The sequence below is a fragment of the Trachemys scripta genome, chromosome 1 (assembly GCF_013100865.1).
Source record: "Trachemys scripta elegans isolate TJP31775 chromosome 1, CAS_Tse_1.0, whole genome shotgun sequence".
NCBI classification, from domain to species: Eukaryota; Metazoa; Chordata; order Testudines; family Emydidae; genus Trachemys; species Trachemys scripta.
The window spans coordinates 288200111-288219378 of record NC_048298.1 but is presented as its reverse complement, the minus strand read 5'-3'; the positions used below and the strand labels follow the sequence as shown (position 1 = coordinate 288219378).

General features: G+C 42.8%; 1 protein-coding gene across 8 annotated transcripts in view; it reads right to left on the bottom strand.

Moving 5' to 3' along the window:
• The window catches only part of LRCH1 (leucine rich repeats and calponin homology domain containing 1), a 241877-nt gene that overhangs the window by 75277 nt on the left and 147332 nt on the right, over window positions 1–19268 (bottom strand). For 7 of the 8 annotated variants that reach the window (XR_004644092.1, XR_004644091.1, XR_004644095.1 and 4 more), the window contains exons 6-9: window positions 18433–18560; window positions 15720–15804; window positions 8739–8844; window positions 6418–6533 (exon numbers count right to left, since the gene is read on the bottom strand). Coding sequence is in view for 3 of the 8 variants with exons in the window: in XM_034758484.1 (XP_034614375.1) it covers window positions 6418–6533; window positions 8739–8844; window positions 15720–15804; window positions 18433–18560 (435 nt within the window). In the remaining 5 variants the exon portion in view is untranslated. The remainder of the gene's footprint in view (window positions 1–6417; window positions 6534–8738; window positions 8845–15719; window positions 15805–18432; window positions 18561–19268) is intronic. The other variant, XR_004644093.1, reaches the window with a different exon arrangement.

Genomic DNA, 19268 nt, shown 5'->3' with positions numbered 1-19268 from the left:
TGTAGGTATCTGATACAAGTAACTATATTTGAAATGAGCTATTTTACAAAAACATTTTTAAATTAAGCAGTTTACATTTTCTTTTGCAGAGGCCACTGAAAGCTGAGAGTGTTTGGGGATTTTTTTTTTACACTGTTCTTAATGTATATGCCCTCTATGGCTGCTACAGCAAAACTACTAGGGAGGCCCTGCCATTGGTAGAATGACAAAAGTGGTGCTGCTAGAGGAAATAGGGTGAAGGATTACAAAAAGGCAAGTCCTTTTGCACACCTAGAAGTTCCTTTCCCTCCACTTCCAAGAGGTCGGGAAACCACATCCGTTCTCTCCACCGTGGCTATCTAGCACTTTTCTCTCAGAAAGGAATTTGATGGCAAGTACACAGGACCTCTTCAGATCGTTTTGTCCTTAAAAAAAAATCTGGCAAAGCTGGCCAGCAAATAAATTCTCATGTGAAAATAAACACTGTTCAAACCTTGGCATAAAAAATTTCATATAAATCCTACTAATATGGGATATGTGATGAAATTGGTCCAAAAATCGTGTTATGTTACATTACATAATGAACCAGCTGAAATTCATGAATTACAAAGTGGCTGTATTCATGAATGATTTATGGATCGTTTATAAGGATTTTACTGCAACTTTCTCAGAGAGATATTATTCAGGAATGGTGCAAAAGATCCAATTCCACAATAAGAAAGGGGGCAGAGGATAATGGAAATGGAGAACACGCAATTCAGAGGTACAATGGAGCAACCTAAGAGAAGTCACAGACCAATTCTGAAAACAGTCAGAAGTGTAAGCTACAGCATTCCCTTGGCAGATGCGATTTACACAGCTGGACACGACACAGCCGACAGCCAAAGTGTTCGCTAACCATTCCAGCAATACAAGAGTAATATTTTCACAAAGATTAACCAACTACCCATGAAGGCAGTGAAGGGGCAAAGCAGAAACAATGGCTGACAATGTGCATTCTCACATGCACTGTAAAGCCACCTTAGTTTTCACTAGTAATGATGTAGATCACTACAGTATATAAGAGAAATACTGATCAATACAATTCCAAAGTTTCTGTTGAGGAAAAACCCATCGCTTTCTACATAATTCATTAAACTTATCCATAGCTCTAACTCCCCCGCACCACACACACCTTATTGCTACTAGTGCTACAAACAGACTCCTTTGAGAAAGGTAGTCACTGAACCTTATTTACTGTATTTTTCAAGAGAAATACATCCTTACTCAGCTTACCAAACAGCAGATGATATCCTTTGTCTTTAGAGATCTTGACGTTTTTACCAAGATCTTTACAAACTAAATGCACATTTATAACCCATCATCTTTTCATAACTTTAGACACCTGGATATCACTGTAGCCTGTGCATGAATGAAAAAAATGCCTAATTAAAAATATAAATGGAAATTACTTACCTGTAATTGGAGGTTCTTCAAGATGCATGGTCCCTATCTGTATTTCACGCGTGGTGCGTGTGCCCTCCATGTGCCTGAGACTGGAGAATTAGAAATAATATCTGTTGGTCCATGCCTGTGCCCTGGGTTTCTGGTGCTCAGCACCAACGGTATAAGGGAAACTCTGGACCAACTGCCTCTCCAGTTCCTTCTCTACCGAGAACCCAGATATGACCCAAAGTGGAGGGGAAGGAGGGTAGGTAGTGGAATACAGATAGGGAGCACACATCTCACAAACCTCCATTTACCAGTAACTAACCTCCATTTCTTCTTCAAGTGCTGGTCCCTATGTGTATTCCACCGGCGGGTGACCGCAGAAAGAGGAGGTGGTGAGAGGGTGCTGGTGGTCTATAGATCTGTTATACCACTTTCCTAACGACTTCATTTGAAGAGGAGTCTTGGACTAAAGCATAATCCTTCAAGTAGGTGTGGACAGAACTCCACGTAGCCACCCTACAAATGCCCAGGGAGCTGTGCTAACTGATTGCAAAGAAGATGCAGCCAGAAATCCACTTAGACAGCCTCTGAGGAGATCACACTTGTCCCCATGATCACTCTACCATAGGGACAAATAAGAGCGTTTTCCTAATAGGTTTAGTTCTTTGCAGATAAAAAGCTAAAGGTGATCTGACATTGAGGGAATGAAGTCTCCTCTCTTCACTGGAAGCATGAGGTTTTGGAAGGAATGCCAGTAAGTGAATTGCTTAATTTATGTGAAAGTAGGAGACTACCTTTGGGGTGAATTTTGGATGGAGGCGAAGGGAAACTTTTTCCTTATGGAATATGGAGGGTCGGCCATGAGTGCCGCCAGTTCACTCACGCTCCTGACTGTAGTGACAGCGATGAAGGTGGTGACCTTCATTGACAGGTGGAACACTGAGCACGTAGCCAATGATTTAAAGGGTGGTCTGGTAAGTATTGAGAGAAAAAGACTGAGGCCTAATTGCGGTGCTGGCTTTACTACTGGTGGGAAAGTCTTAGTGAGACCCTTCAGGAATCTGGCTGCTATCGGGTAAGTAAAAATAGAATAGCCCTTTATCCAAAGGTGGAGGGCACTGATTGCTGCTAGGTGTACCTACAGCAAGCTAAAAGAAAGGCCTGATATCTGAGAGTGAGGTAGCCTAGACACTTGTCGCCTCTGGAGCTAACTAGTTTTGTTGCATCCAGGTACAGAAACGCCTTCATTTAGCTAAACAGCATTTTCGCATGGAGTCTTCTCTGTCTTGGTTACGAACAGTTTGAACACCCTTTAAATGTGTACACGCCAAGACTCCAAGTCTGCTGCCCATCCAAATACCAGGCTACGAGGTGAAGAGGGTTTGGGTTGGGATGTCTGATTCTACCATTCTCCTGAGTTAGCAGATCTGGGAGGGGGCGGATGCTGAGGAGGACGGGCTGATATTTGCAGGAAGTCCAGAAACCAAAACTGCCTGGGCCAGTTGGATGCAATGAGAATGATGCACATTTTGTCATGGCACATTTTCCACAGAACATGCGGGACCAGTGGAATGGGAGGAAAGGCATACTTCAGGTGGTCTGTCCAGGATAGTAGAAGATGTTCTTGTTCATTTGGGAGGTGAGCAAGTCCCAGGATGGCATGCCCCATTCAGAGATGATTTCGTTTAGGACCGAATAGTGAAGCTCTCATCTGTGTTCCCTGTAAGGTGCGCACAGCAGACCATCAAGGGCTGCGCACCAGCCACACACACAGGTGGGTGTGGAGGATGTGTAGGGTGGGTGGGGGCAGTGTGGTGAGGTGGGGGACAGTGATAGGGCTTTGGGAGAGCTTGGGGCATGCAGAGTTATGGGGGTTGGGGGAACAGACGCCTTTCCCCCATCCCCAGGGCTGCGGCAGGGAGAGACGCCTCTCCCTCAGCTGTGGGGCTGCGGCGGGGATGGGAGAGATGCCTTTCCCCCAGCTGCGGGGCTGCAGTGGGGCCGGGAGAAACGCCTTTCCCCCAGCCCCAGCTCCGGGGCTGCGGCGGGGATGGGAGAGATACCTCTTCCCCGGCCCCAGCTCTGGGGCTGTGGTGGGGACAAGAGAGATGTCTCTCTACTCGATGATGTAGCCAAAGTGGATGATATCTAGAACCCCCTTGTCTGTTCTTATAGCCCTCCAGTTGTGGAGGAAGTATGCCACCAAAGCTTTGGAGAGTAGTTGGGGATGGCATCAATGATGGTTCTCAGTTCTCAAGCATCCCTTCAAAAGTAACCTTTAGTTGGCAGATGGGGTTGGGTGGCTCATGTCAAAGTGGATGGGGTTGGATACCTTGGTCTTCGCACCTTCTGGCATTTGCATGGTGGTTCATATGAGATCTGTTGGTAGAAAGGCTGTGGAACAAGCCTTGATTTGTACACCCGTTTATGGTGTCTACTCTTCGGGGAAAGAGTATACATGCACAGGGAGTTGAGGGTAGTCTTGGAACCTTTTAATGAGTGTAAAGACTCATCCGTCTTCTTGTTAAAGAGGTAAGAGCCATCAAAGGGAAGATCCTCAGTAGTATTCTGAACCTCAATGGGGAGCCCCAAAGACGGAAGCCACGATTTGTGCCGCATAAATAGTGTCATTGTTATGGCTCTAGGTATGGTATCAACTGTGTCTTGAAGTGAGGTCCTTCCTACCAGTTTACCCTCATCAATAAGGGCTTAGAATTGGAGTGTGCCTTTAAATTACAGAAATTTGGAATAGTTTGTAAAATTACACTTAGCAATTCTAAACTGGAGGCTGGTAGATGAGAATATCTTCCTCCCTAGAAGGTCGAGGTGTTCAGTATCCTCCTCTGCCTGGGTAGTCTTAGTGTGTTGCTGCTTGAACTACTAAGGAGTTGGGGATTAAGGTGGGTGAACAAAAATTCTGCCTCTTTCACCGCTACAAAATCTCTCAGCTGTTTTAGGGATATGGCTGCAAGATGCGGCTGTGTGCCATACCACCCTGGCTGGCTCCATGAGGAACGTGTTTACTCCAGGATGTCCAGGAGCTTATGCTGTGTATCATGGGTCTCCTCAAGTGGGATATGAAGTTCAGTCGCCACCCTCTGCAAAAGTTATTGGCATTGCCTGTGGTCATCAGGCAGGGATGGTGAGGATGGCACAATAGCCTATGCTTGTTGATACTGCCAGTATCAGTGGATCCTGCTCAACATCTTTCTCTTCCGCATGCTCTGGCAGAACTGGTTGCTGTTGTCTAGGGGAAGAGGGTCAGTCAGACTCGTGCATGAATCCAAGGTGCCATGCTTAGGGATCCCAGGGGCCCCAGTAGGGCCCCAAATGCTGGTTGAGGGGGACTCCAATGTATAGAGTACTCAAGGGACTGCTGGTAATCATGTCTGGGTGGAAGATGGGTCCAAGATAGTATAGCGGCTCTGTCTGGGTTAACCTCCCCACATGGAGGTAAAGACTGAATCAGACATCCAAGACAAGCTAATGAAAAGGTTGGATATGTCTCCACTGGCAATGCCATTGGTAACAGTAAAGGGAGACTCAATGAATGGATGGAGTAGAGGAATAGCTTCTTCTCCTCGAAGTAGGTTCCTCCTCTGGTGTCGAAATATCCCTTACACGGGCTAGACCCGAGAGAAGAGAAGAATGAGGATAAGATATCCTCTGGGGAGGTATAAATCTCAGTCCGATTGGGAATGTGAGATGTCCTGGTAGTTGGTACAGACAGATTTGGCGTATCCATGTGCTTAGGGTTGGTGGATCATTATGCGGGTGGGCCACTACCATCTAAGAAGATTCTCCTTGTCTGGAGCTGATGGTTGGTGCCGGCAGATGCCAATTCTCTCAGCTTGCTAATTGGTATGGAGTCAGTACCGATGTATCCCTGATTCTGCGTGCCTTACCCTTATGGTCCGGAGGTTTAGGCTGGCCTAAGTCTAAGACACACCTGATTTGGAAGTAGTCATGGAAGGATCCCTCCTTTTGTGAGGGGATCTGGAAAGAGATCTGGTCTTGTGTCCGTTACTCTCATGAGAGACCCAAGACAATGTGTCCTTGGGCTTACTAGATCTGTCCTCTGCTCCAGAGCTCATGCTCAGAAGGATGTTGCTCGCAGACTGAGGCCAATTACAGAGGGATCCTCCCAGCCTGAATCCCACTGGGGCCTCATGGTTTTCTCCATGAGGTACATTCTCAGTTGAAGCTCTCCTCCCTCTCAGATTCAGGGAAGAAAGGAGTTGCAGATGCTACACTTGGTGGAGATGTGAGCCTCCCCTAGGCAGTGAAGGCAGCAGTGATGGTCATCACCAACCAAAAGGAAATGGAGGCAGGATACCAAGTTCTTAACCCCCAGAACTTTGGGCATAGTCCTCTTTATACTAACTATGAAAAGCTACTAGAAAAATACCAAAAACTGTAAACTCTAAGAATTTACAACACATTTACAGATAAAAAGACAATAAAGATGCTTCGGACACAGAGGATTCACCTCAGATCATGTGGCGGTAAGAAGGAACAAGAGAGGCAGGCAGTCCACGCCTCCCCTTATAACCTCAGTACTGGACATGAGGAATGCCAGGGTGCTGGCATGGACCAACAGGCACTACTAGCCAATTCTCCAGTCTCAGGCACATGAAGCAAATGTGTACCACATGTGCAATATGCATAGAGACCAGAACATGAAGAAAAATGTAAACTTTTACTGGTGAACACATCTGCTCATTAAAAATGACAAAACAAACAAAACCAAAACAAAGGACAGATTTCAAGGATTAGGGTGAAGGTTAGGTTAGAATAAGACTTATGGGTAACCTGACCTTACAGCTTTAAAATTACTGTTATAATTAATCTGCCTGCTCATGTTTGCACTCTATGGCACTGAACTGATGAGGATGAATATCAATTACACTTCTCTTATTAATAGCAAGGTGCCAACAGTTTATCATTTCTGCTTGCTAGGAAGGTAGTCATGAGATTTTTTAAATTTAAAATCGATCACAAACTTGCCTTGATGTAGCTCATAAATTCAGTCGTGAGGGGATGTGATCCTTCAGCAAACTGGTTTCCTGCTTCTCTTGACTTATCATTGTGAATCATAAGAGAAGGTCCCTGATGAAATTCTACTAATGAGAAATGAGACCAAAAGACCCAAAAAGATATAAAAAATTTTTCGGAGTCAGCTTTTTCAACTTTGCATTTAAATCAGAGTCACCTAAGGAACCTTTTAAATTTAGTAGGGCACAGCAGCACAGCCAAAAATGAAACCCAAAAGGTACAAGAATGATAAAAACAGAGAATAAGACTTTGGACTACACTGGACCACTATTAATAAAGTGTAGACGTTTTACTTTTAATGCGAATTTATTTTATGTTGTGACACATGACCGGATTCTGATCTCTCACAAGTAAAATTCAGGAACAATTCTACTCATGTCAATGGAGTTACTCCTAAATTACACCAGTGAGAGAGAGAAGAATATGACTCATGAAAAACAATCAATCAATTGTAAATGCAACAAATGTCACTAACAATACGAAAATTAAGATACACAGACTAGAGTACATTTTAGGTCAGTCTAGGAAGCAGATACCTCATCTATTTCTTGTACTCCCACTTCCCAGGTGGGTGCTCTAACCATCAGGCTACAGAGTCACTTTCTCTCACTGGCCCAATGACTAAGTATACACAGTAGAAACCTTCAATAGGAGAAACTGAGGGAGCCCCACATCAGAATACAGTAACTCCTCACTTAACGTTGTAATTATGTTCCTGAAAAATGCGACTTTAAGTGAAACGATGTTCAGCGAATCCAATTTCCCCATAAGAATGAATGTAAATGGGGGGTTAGGTTCCAGGGAATTTTTTTCGGCCATACAGTAGAGTACTATAGTTGGGAGGTACCCCCGCCTTACACCACACAGGCACAACCCACTGGCACTGGAGACAGCGAGGCAGGCAAGGAGGCTGAAGGTGCTGTAGGCTAAGAGAAGCACGTTGCGCTGCAGCAGCAGCAACTTCCCCTACTCTGCAAGCACCAGGGGCAAGGGGCTCAACCCTCGGCCTGGCCACGCCACCCCTTCCCCCAAACCTCCACCCTTAACATGCCTCTTCTTCCCTCCCCCTCCCTCCTGCCCGCGGCAATCAGCTGGCTTGCAGCATTCAGGAGAGACGGGGGAGGAGCAAGGACATGGCACACAGGCTTCCCCGCCCTCCATCTCCCGAACACCACAAGCCAGCTGATTGCCACGGGCAGGGGAGGGAGGAGCGCCATGTCATCGTTCCTCCCCGTGGCAGTCAGCTGGCTTGCGATGTTCAGGGAGCAGGAGGGAGGGAGGAGGAGCAAGGACTTGGCGCGCAGGGTCCCCCCTCTCCCCCGCCTCCTGTGAGGGAGGGGGGAGCCTGTGCGCCGAGTCCTCGTTCCTCCCCACTCTCCCCTGAAGCCAGCTGATTGCTGCGGGCAGGAGGCGGGGGGATGAGGGGAAAGGCACTGATCCGCGGGGTCTGCTGGCAGGCAGGAGGCGCTGTGTGGAGGATGGCATGGGGAGCTGACAGGGGGCTGCCAGCTGTGGACAAAGCAGGAAGCCAAACGACGTTATAGCGAAGCATTGCACAACTTTAAATGGAGGATGTTCTGTAATTGAGCAGGGACGTAAGATTGAAACAACGTTAAGCAAGAGTACGTTAAATGGGGAGTTACTGTATGCCACAGCTCAGTGGTTATAGCACTCTCCTGAGAGGTGTGGGAGACCCGTGCTTAATTCCTTTTTCCCCACCTCTGCCTGAGGAGGGAACAGAACTGAACCTGGTTGCCCCATATCCCAGATGAGTGCTCTAACCATTAGGCTAAAAAGTTTAAGGTGCACCGCCACCTCCACCTTCCATGTCCTCCTCCTCCGGTGCCCAGATTTTGAATGGTACTCGATCCAATAGGCAGCCTCGGAGCATGCCTACAGGATCAGGATACGCATGCGAGGTAGGTAGACAAACGCTTAACTTCCTCTGGTTCATGGATCACTCTGAGGCTTAGGCAGGAGATAGACATCCAGGCACCTCGAGTGAGATAGCAGGCATCTAAGTCTGGGGCTTAAGTGCCTAGGTGCCTCTGTAGTTTCAGGCCTAAGTGATTATTCTCAGAAGTACAAAACTAAACATGCTTCATAAATTTTCCAGGAAAAATAGTGGTAAACTGAAGGAGTAGGTTTTAAGCAAGTTGTTAGTAGAAACCTGGGTTGGGAAGTTTTTTGTGAATTGCACTCATACAACATTACATATAGAATAGTGGGCAGAATTCCTGTTATTGTTAACTGTCTCTTCTTTACGTTCAGACCTTGGACTAGGTTGATGTGGTGACCTGAATCTTCCTTTATAATCTGATCTTCTTCCATAATATTTGACATTGGTGCATTAAGGCTGACAGTATCTTCATCAGAGGGCTGAGAAGAAACAAGAAAAACATTAATTTAAAAATTTTAATTTTTAAATTAAACCAAGACTGAAATGTCAATTGGTGTTAATTATTTTATTAGCATTCAAATATGTAAAAGATTAAATAGTAGCTTATCGGAGGAAAGCGATGTATCCTATATACTTTTGACTCATGAATTCTACATTCACAATTCAGTTCTTTTAGTAAAATGATATGCTGTGCACACAAACATATATATTCAGGAATCTGAAAAACCTTTGCCATGAGTGATAAAGCTCAACAGTGAAATAACTTAGTATTGCACAAATGCTTCTATTTGTCAATTATTTATATACATACATATACGCAAACATTTATTTATTTAGATTTAAAGCAAAAAAAGGTCACTGTACAAAAAGCTCTAGGCACTCTAATAATTACAGTTATAATCACATAATGATGACCATCCAGCAGCTTAAAATAATCATATATAGGAAATAAATAAATTCAGATAGTAATTAAATCAAAGCAGCAATAATGTCCCTTTCCACTTTTGCAAAGACATTCTTCAACACTTCCACACATTCTGTCAAGCAGATGGCTTTTGCAGCATATCCAGAGAGATTATTTTGGACCTATTCAGGTCCTATTAATTTAGAAACTATCAGCTGAAAATAGTGCAGTACAGTGGCATCTTCTACTGGCATGATCACAAATTCTAAGAACTAAAGTTTGGACAGGGTTTTTTGATCAGTGGAGTTATGCAAACAATTTAGAAAGAGTGTTAAAAGGTAAATGCAGCCTTGCTCATTTGCAATCATTCCTTTCACAGGCTATTCAGGGTGGTTGGTTTTTTTAAACTATGTAACTGATTTTCCCAGGTGTTTCCTGACAGCATAGGGCCAAATAGGAACTATCCAAAGCAACTTTGTAATTATACAAAGTCATCATAGCTCTATCACAGGTGAAATACTGTATCTCTTTTCCTTCATTTGTACTTTTATTTTTATTCAGTTAGCAATGGAAGTTGACAGACTTTCAAGGATCAAAGATGAAGATGAAGAGTCTAATTTTCATCTTAAAAATCTAAGACTATTGTAGCATTAATTTCAAACAATTTTAGTGCCTGATGCAGCCATTTTGAAAGCTTCTGCCTTCCTATGAGAAAGACAAGGTGGGTAAGGTAATATCTTTTACTGGACCAATTTCTGTTGGTGAGAGAGAAGCTTTCAAGCCACACAGGGCTCTTCAAGTCTGGGAAAGGTACTGTGGCTTGAAAGCTTGTCTCTCTCACCAACAGAAAGAAGTTGGTCCAATAAAAGATATTACCTCACACACCTTCTCTCTTTACCTGGGACAACTACACATCACAAGAGAAACTTACTTACTTCATAGTAACTGGAAGTTTCTTGAGATGTGTGACCCCTATCTGTATTGCACTGTGGATATGTATGTCCTCCATGCATCAGGAGCTGGAGAATTTTGAAAGCAGCGTCTGTAGGACTGCACATGTGCCCTGGCTCAATTTGTGCCTCCAACCCAGGAGATAAAGGGCGGGACAGATCGACCCTCTCTCCAGTTCTTTCTCTACTGAGAATAAAAAGATCCGTAGCAGAGGGAAAGGAGGGAGCATAGTGTAGTACAGTCTGGGACCACACATATCTTGAAGAACCTCTAGTTATTATAAGGTAGGTAGCTTTCTCTTCTTCGAGTGCTAGGTGATTGACCAGCAGTATCCAAATAAGAGGAGGGTGCGAGGTTGTAGATGACAAAAGCCCACCATTCTAAAAGATGCATCAATGGAGGAGACCTGTACCAAGGCACAGTGTCTGGCGAGAAATAGTCTGGGAGACTCTCTGATTGGTTTTGTTCTCTGCAGGTAAAAGGCTAAAGTTCACCAAACATCGAGGACATGGATACCCCTTTCTTCTGAGGGTAAGGGTGGGTTTGGGAAGAACACAGCTAAGTGAACTGACTGGTTCAGGTGAAACTCTGAAAATTCTTTGCAGTGAATTTAGGGTATAAACATAATGAAAATTTGTCCTTATGGAATATAGCAGGGGGGAGGGATAGCTCAGTGGTTTGAGCATTGGCCTGCTAAACCCAGGGTTGTGAGTTCAATCCTTGAAGGGGCCATTTAGGGATCGGGGGCAAAAATCTGTCTGGGGATTGGTCCTGCTTTGAGCAGGGGGGTTGGACTAGATGACCTCCTGAGGTCCCTTCCAACCCTGATATTCTGTGATTCTGTAAGGAGAATCCACCATCAGTGCTCCAAGCTCACCAATCCTTCTGGCTGAGGTGACAGCTACGAGGTATGTGACTGTCAAGGACAGGAGAGACACTGAGCTAGAAGTTAATGATTCAAAGGAAGCTTAGTTAATATGGAGAGAACAAGATTCAAGTTCCATTGACGAGTGGGCCTTTTTATGGGCAGAAAGATTCTGATTAGGCCTTTCCAGAATCTGCTAGTCAATGGGTGCACGAAGATGGAGTGGTCCTGCAAAGGTGGATGGTATGCACTGATTGTTGCCAAGTGGACCGTAAGGAGCTGATGGACAAACCTGATGTCTTTAAGGAAAAAAATAAAGTCCAAAATAAGAAGATTAGCTGCAGCTTTCAGGGGTACACATCTGATGCCCACAGATAAAAAAAAAACCGCTTCCATTTAAGTAGGTAACATTTTCTAGTGGAATCCTTCCTAATATTAGAAAAGATGTTCTGTACAGCTTCAAAACACGAGAGCTCTAAGGATGATGCCCATCCAAAAAACAAGCCCTGAGATGAAGCAGATGGGGGTTGGGACATTTGATCTTGCCATTCCCCTGGGTCAGGAGATCAGGAAATGTTGGAATAATGATTGGTGCCTGAGATGGCATGCATAGATGGTCTGGGAATCAAAACTTTCTGGGCCACTTGAGGGCAATGAGGATGACTCCTGTCCTGCTGAATCTTGTGTAAAGCCCAAGGCAGGAGTAGTAGTGGAGGGAAGGCATAGTTCAAGGGGTCTGATCATGGAAGAAATAGAGAGTCACCATGTGAGAGGGTCATGTCCACATGACTGCAGGTGTCCTTCATGTTGGGAGGTGTAAACCGCATGTCCTTTTCCAGGGACGGAATTATAGATGCCAATGTGACCATGCCAAACTTGAATTTGAAAATAAAGATGGCAGAGGTCGAGAATGGGTCTCCAACCATCCTTCTTTTTGGATGCTAGGAAGTATGTCAAGTAAAAACCACTTCCTTGGTACTAATGAGGAACCTGCTCTATCACTTCTCACTGTAAGAGGGATTCCACTTCTTGTTTGAGAATCTTCTTGTGAGAGTGGCCCCCAAAAGAGGGCAGGGCAGGGGTTTTGGATGGGGTAGGGACAAACTGTATCATATAGCCAGAATGAATGACATTACGTACCCACTTGTCCATTGTCATTGAACTCCAGGTGTTGAAAAAGAGGGCTAGACAACCCCTAAAGAGTATGTGAGGGTCAGGAGGTGTAGGTCTTAGTAGTCTGCAGCTCTCAAGCTCCCATCACAAATAACGTTTTGCTGAGGGCTAGCACTGGGCTGAGAAATCTGCTGTGAAAGGTGTGGGGCAAAGCAGGTCTTTTGAACCCTCTGCCTCTTACAGGATGGCTTGTAAGGTCTCTGGTGGTAGAACTGTTGTGCCATCACTCTAGGCTTGCATGGCTGCTGGTGGAATTTTCTCTTTGGGGCAAGTGTATATATTCCCAGGGAGCGGAGGGTGGCCCTGGAGTCTTTTAGAGTGTTTAAGGACTCCTCTGTCTTCTGATTAAACAGTCTGATCAAAGGGTGTTCTGGACCTTCAACAGTGTTCTGGACCTCCCTGGAAAACCCCAAAGCCTGGAGCCGCAACTCCCTGTACATTACAATGGCAGTAGCCCTTGCATTGGAAGATGCATCAGCTGTCTCTATCACTGATTAGAGAGCAGTTCTGGCAACCAATTTGCCTTCCTCTATGAGAGCCTGGAATTGAGCTCTGTTCTGCTGCGGAAGTCTGTCAGCAAAGTCCCAAACTATTCAAAATTCACAGAATTCATACTTAGCCATCAGTGCCTGGTAGTTGGTTATCCTGAACTGGAGGTGTTGGGGGATAGGTAGCCAGGGAATGCCAGACTGTTCTAGATGGCTCCAGGATGGCTTCATTAACAGGGAATGCTATTTGAGTAAAGCCAGAGGACTGGAGGCTGTCTAGGAGCTTGTGTTGAGAATCCTGAATCTCCTAAAGAGGAATCTGCAAGCTCCCCTGCAATTCTGTGAGGAAGTTCTTGGAATTGCTTATAGTAATGAGGGGTGGGGGTGGAGACATTGGAAACACAGCCTCATCTGGAGATGAAGATGGCAATCTTCTCAGTTCCAATGGAACTGACAGATTTGGCACATACTCTTTCTCCTCAGGTGGCAGTTCTGATTGCCCTCTCTGAAGGGAGAGAAGGGACAACTCCCTAGCATACTGGCCAATTCTGCAGGATGGTATTGGTCCCATGGCACCCAGTATGGCCAATAAGATAGATCAAATGGGGATTTCAGAGGTCCCCATTGCATGGGGTACCAATGGTTCTGAGGAGGTGATGAGACGAATGTTGGTCCCAAGCTGCTCCAGGTCTTCTGATCAGGAAGGTGTGTTTTGGAGGAGGGAATAATAATATGGAGATGGAGATATACCTATCTCATAGAACTGGAAGGGACCCTGAAGGGTCATTGAGTCCAGCCTCCTGCCTTCACTAGCAGGACCAAGTACTGTTTTTGCCCCAGATATCTAAGTGGCCCCCTCAAGGATTGAACTCAGAACCCTGGGTTTAGCAGGCCAATGCTCAAACCACTGAGCTATCCCTCCCCCGAATAATAATGATTCATCAGGCAGTTCAGAATCTACCGATGAGGAGAAAGCCAATTCTGGGCCCAACAGCAATACAGATGGTGCCGCTGGAGGAAAGTCACAGCCCAAAGATGGAATGGGAGACAGACTCCTCCCAAATGTTGGCTCTTCTGGTGGAGTCAGAACCTCTCTTGAGAGGGAGGGACCTGATGGAGTAGGAGACTCCAGATCTGGAAGAGCAAAGATGTCCTCAGGAGCAGCACAGGTCTCAGCTCTTCCTAGAGGGAGAGGGGTCCTGCCCATTCGAAATGCTGGAGCCACAGTACAGATAGTCTGAGACACAGTCATGGAAGACAAAGACTGTACCATGGGTAACCAATGCTCTCAGTGATCGGTCTTTATCAGTACTGGCGGATCCCAGGGTTTGTAGATTCAGTGCCAATGAAGCCCTAAACTTGTGGGCTTTCTTGTCATGCTGCTCAGATTTAGGATGTACTAACTTCTTTTGGGCTGAGCTTAGAGACATGCTTGGTTTAGGCAGGGTTGAATCCAACTTCTTCAAAGTGGATTTGGAGGAAGATTTAGTTTCATGCTTATGAGAATGCTCTCTGTTCTCCTGACAAAACCCTGCTGAAGTCCTGAGCAAGGTCTCATGAGAGAAGGCGCACTCCTTGCTGAGTCAGGCTCATGGATGAACGGAGGGGTGAGTGGGTGGGAGGGGGTGCCTGAGAGGGGCTCCCAGCCTAGTTCCGATTATGGCCTCATGGCCTTTTCCATTAGGTGTTTCCTTGGACAAAATTCCCACCCTTCCTGGGTATGACTGGGGAACAAACAGCAGATATTGCACCTTGCCACGACACAGATTTTCCCAAGGCAGTACATGCAGCATTGATGGTCATCACTGACTGAGAAGGATCACAGGCAAGAAGCACAAATTTTGAACCCTGGAGTCCTGGGCATAGTCCAATATCCAAAATGGGGTACAGAGGAAGGAGTGATCTCCAGATTCGGGAGACATTCTCCACATTATCTCCCACCCTTCTTATTCCTATTTCCCTCCCATGCTCTTTTCCATTCATCCATTTTCACTTGCTCTTCTCAACTCCCCCGAAGATTCAATTTACCTATCCTTTTCTCTTTTTGCAGTACCCCTTTCTCTCAGCAGCCTCCCACTGTCCTGTTCACTCTTCTCTCTCTTTCTTCTTTTAAATGTACAATATTTTAGAAACTGCACCAAGTCCAAATTAGTCCTTTTGGGAGACCCACCTCAAAAGACTCTATTTTCAATTTTGTGCTTCCAAAAAAAATGCCAGTTCAGCGGCAAAGTAGAGTGCCAGCCTGGCATCTGCTTTAATGAATACACCTCTACCCCGATATAACGCGACCCAATATAACATGAATTCGGATATAACGCGGTAAAGCAGCGCTCGGGGGGAGGGGGGGAGGGGCAGGGCTCTGCACTCTGGAGGATCAAACCAAGTTCGATATAAGGCGGTTTCACCTATAACGCAATAAGATTTTTTGGCTCCCAAGGACAGCGTTATATCGAGGTAGAGGTGTATTTAGAGAACAAAACAGCCAAGTGCAAGAACATTACAAAGCAGCTGTAACACTGAGTCTGTGTCTTCCAGTGGCCTTTAGACAGCATGGACTTGAAAAAAAGATCTGAGTGGTGGAAGCAAAATAATAATAAATTTAGGGTCAGATTTTCAAAGGTGCCTAAAGGAGTTTGGTGCCCAATCCCCATTGACTTTCAATAAGAGTGAGATAAATAATTAATTCTCGTAGGCAATAAAATCACAAAGGCATCAATCCACTCATGATGAACCTTTGTTCTTCAGTAATATATTCTTAAAACCTTTTGAAATAAGTGTTTTGACAGCCCCCTCCACAGGGTATATAGAATTAAGTTTCTCTTCTATCCTCATCATTTCACTCTTTACTTTTGTAGAAATTTCTGTCCAGGGTTTGGCTGCATATTTTTGATACATAGAAAGCATCTCCACAAAACTATCCAACTGGAAGCGCAAACCAAAATGGTTGAAAAAGCAAAAATTCAGGTAAGTTACCTCTGTAGCTGACAAACGTTTATCTCCGTTATCACTGCCAACACCTGAATCAGAATCCTTCTTACTTGGATATATTTCGTCAATGCTAAATGTAAACAAAAGTGAACAGAAAATTATGTTAGTGTGCACTAAGAGCCTGATCCTGATCTCAGTGAAGTCAGTGCCAAAACTTCCATTAGCCTCTATGGTCCAAGATCAATCCCTTAACAAATTAATAATATAATACATGTGAAGTAAGACTGGTAACATTATTGTGCAAATGTTCAATGTCAAGTAAAATGAATTAAACGAACAACTCGACAAGTTCCTCTAAGAAGATAGTAAACTTACTGGTTAAAAATAGGAAAAAATAATTATAATCTATTGTTAAATCATCCTTTTTTGTTCACAAAGATAAAAACTGCCAGTAGTTTAGCAGCATTCTGATTGCTTAGCATATCCCCAAACTGACTTTCAAATCAACTAAAATAGTTGAACTCAGACTGTAGTCAACTGAATTGTACCTGAGCATTAATATGCTAAAAATTAATTAGTGTTGGAGGAAACGGCATTGGAGCTCCCTAGAGAATGAAGTAATTAATAACATAGGTACCTTTGTGACAGGCATTAGTTTAAAAACTCCTTGAGGTTTACTTATTTAAATTGGTAAACCATAATAATGCCAGGTACCTTCTGCTCTGGTTTCATTGCCTAATATATGACCTTTACTCATTGTACAGTACAATATTGGTCATATGCTCATGTTCCTATGATAATACATTGACCATCACATTTTTTTCCACATCACACATTTCTGTCTATTTGTGATCTAAAACATTAAATGGTAATCCTGCCCAATTCCACCTTATTTTTTTTGCACATTGTCACTTTCTCAGCAACTAGACATATTTACTAATAAAAATGAAAAACACAATTTTAAGCATCTTTGTAAAAGCCAGGTCTCTGATTAAGGCTCAGTTTTTACCATCTATTATCAGTAAATACTGGGACTTCCTGTGAAATAATCTGTGGTAATCCCAGAGGTTTTGTGTTTCTTTGGTTTCTTTGTTTCTTATTCTCAGAAACATGAAAACAGTATTTTCCATAATTTTTGGTTTTTCATTGGCTAGTGGAAAAGCTAATGAATACAAAGGATATACTTGTGCTAAAGTATATGTGATAAATTAATAAAGTATAACACAGGAATGTAGAAAAAGTCTGCTATTCCTGATAGGTCCTCAAGCATTGTATTTATTACATATCATTATTAATGTGGTAGCATATAGAAGTCCCAGTTATGGACCAGGACCCCACTGTTCTAGTCACTTGTATGAACATACAACAAAAAGACGCCACTGTATGTCCCATGAGTAAATTAAATGAAAGCCTTTTCAACTTTGACGAAGTAGATCTCTCTCATAATAAACTATATGCTCATTTTATACTATTATACCACTGGTCACAACTCCATAGCTAAAGCTGAATTTCATTTTAGACTAAAACCAAGCATTAAACTATTTTATATAGGATAAATATAGCATATCCACCCCAAATTTACAGGAGTTACTCTCTGAATACAGGATGAATTTTTGAGAATTTACCTGAAAAATCTATCAATTAGTTTATGAGTTCAAATTAATTTGAGAATTGGTTCTTTAAGAAATGTAGCACCTGTCAGTCTTTTCTTTGTCCCAAATGATCTTAATAAGGAACAACAAAGACTTTTTAAACTATCTTGATAATTAAAATTCATTGAAGTCTTGTGCATACACCATGTTTGAAGAAATTAGGTTGCAAATAAGATAAATAATTAATTATTGTATTTAATATCATTATACAGGTTATCAACAGGGTTCTCCCTGTCCATCTTTTCCTTCATATAGCACTAGTGCCTGTAACATAGCTCTCTAAACCAATAAACCAACTGAAAATTAAAGGCACAATCCACCAATACACTTTGGCTGCCTTACACTGCTCTAGTGATGCAAAGCAGATGTAATCCCGGTTCTGGCTGCTTTGTGCTGCTCTGGTGTACCAGTGAATTTGCTGTTTACGATTACAATTTTAAAAAATATTAAAGTTGATACTACTTATCTCAGGTCATTAGAAATATCATATGGTAGCATTTTTTTTTTTACTGTTTGTATCTGAAATGTTTTTTAAAAAACAAGGATATCCCTAGACAAACTTATTAACGTTGAGTTAAGGTTGAGAGGACAAAACAGTAATTAGATCACATTATCCCAAAACTCAGCATTACCAATCCAAGAAATTCAGAGTTAAAATTACACTTAAAAGAAATCCAAACATGTTAAGTTTTGGAAATGCACAGTTAAGTCATCTCAAAAACCTTAACTCTGCCCAGTAGTGATAACATGAGGGGGGAAAACATGAAAAACACCAATGTGTATTTAAAAATCAATCTAATCTAATCTGAGTCCATCAAAACTAAAACATCTTAATCAAATTACATGGTTATGGTGGAGGGTAATATTTAATAATCACCAAGATTACATTTCAGTTATGTTATAATCATTCTGAAGTAATACAGGGGTTTCTCTGGAATAAAGATTATTAATTCAGATGAGAGTTTTATTCAAAAAGGTACAGCTGACATAAACCTACTTTGAAAACTCTTGAAGTAAAAGAATAAAAAATATATTCCACTTTGTTTCCAGACTGCTAGAACTGATTTATGTGAACAAAGAATGCAGTGTTAATCTTTTGTACTTACCTCTCTTCCACAGGTTGCTGCAAGTGTGGTCGTTCTATGGCATTAAGATAAAGTGAGTCTGTTGTTTTAATCTGGCACGCCTGTATGCTCAGATATTTGAATATGTGCACTTTACCCTTTATACAAATCTATTAGGATGAGGAAAAAAAAACATTTATAACCATAAAGATTTAAAAATATATATTTGCTCCAAATTTGACCTTACTAATATTAACTTCCTAGAAAAATAGCAGACAGGATGTTTTCCATCAGATTATATCGTTTAAAAAAATTACAACAAAAACAGTGTGCAATCTCATTTTGTTGCTTTGGAGAAGACGTTAAGAAGTAGCAATGGAGATCATGGGAATTTTACCAATCAATTGGAGCATGCCCACTGTGACCCATGTGGGTTTGGGCAAGATGTGCACAACTTTATGTCTTCTAGTATAAATACATTCCAAGAATAATGCACATCTCCCTTAACATCAAGAACAACATAAGTGTGTAGAGAAAGTAGAAACAAGAAGCAACCATATCAACATATGCTACATTATAAATCCGGGAGAAAAATACTGTACCTTCCCCCTCCCCAATGGAGAAAGACAAAATAAATGATATTTTTCAGTTTATAAGTAATAAATATTTTTTTATTTTAAGAAAGTAGTTAACGGGGCACTTAAATCAAATGTTCTGTCTCTTTCTATTTAGTTAAATTGTCTTTACAAGTTTCTACGCATTTGTATGATGCATTTATTCCATTTGAGAAAAAAACTGAACTCAGATTTCTAATCTCACCACTTGGTGGTGTCTGCTTCACTTACCTTTTAAAATCAGCTTTATGATTAATGGAAAAA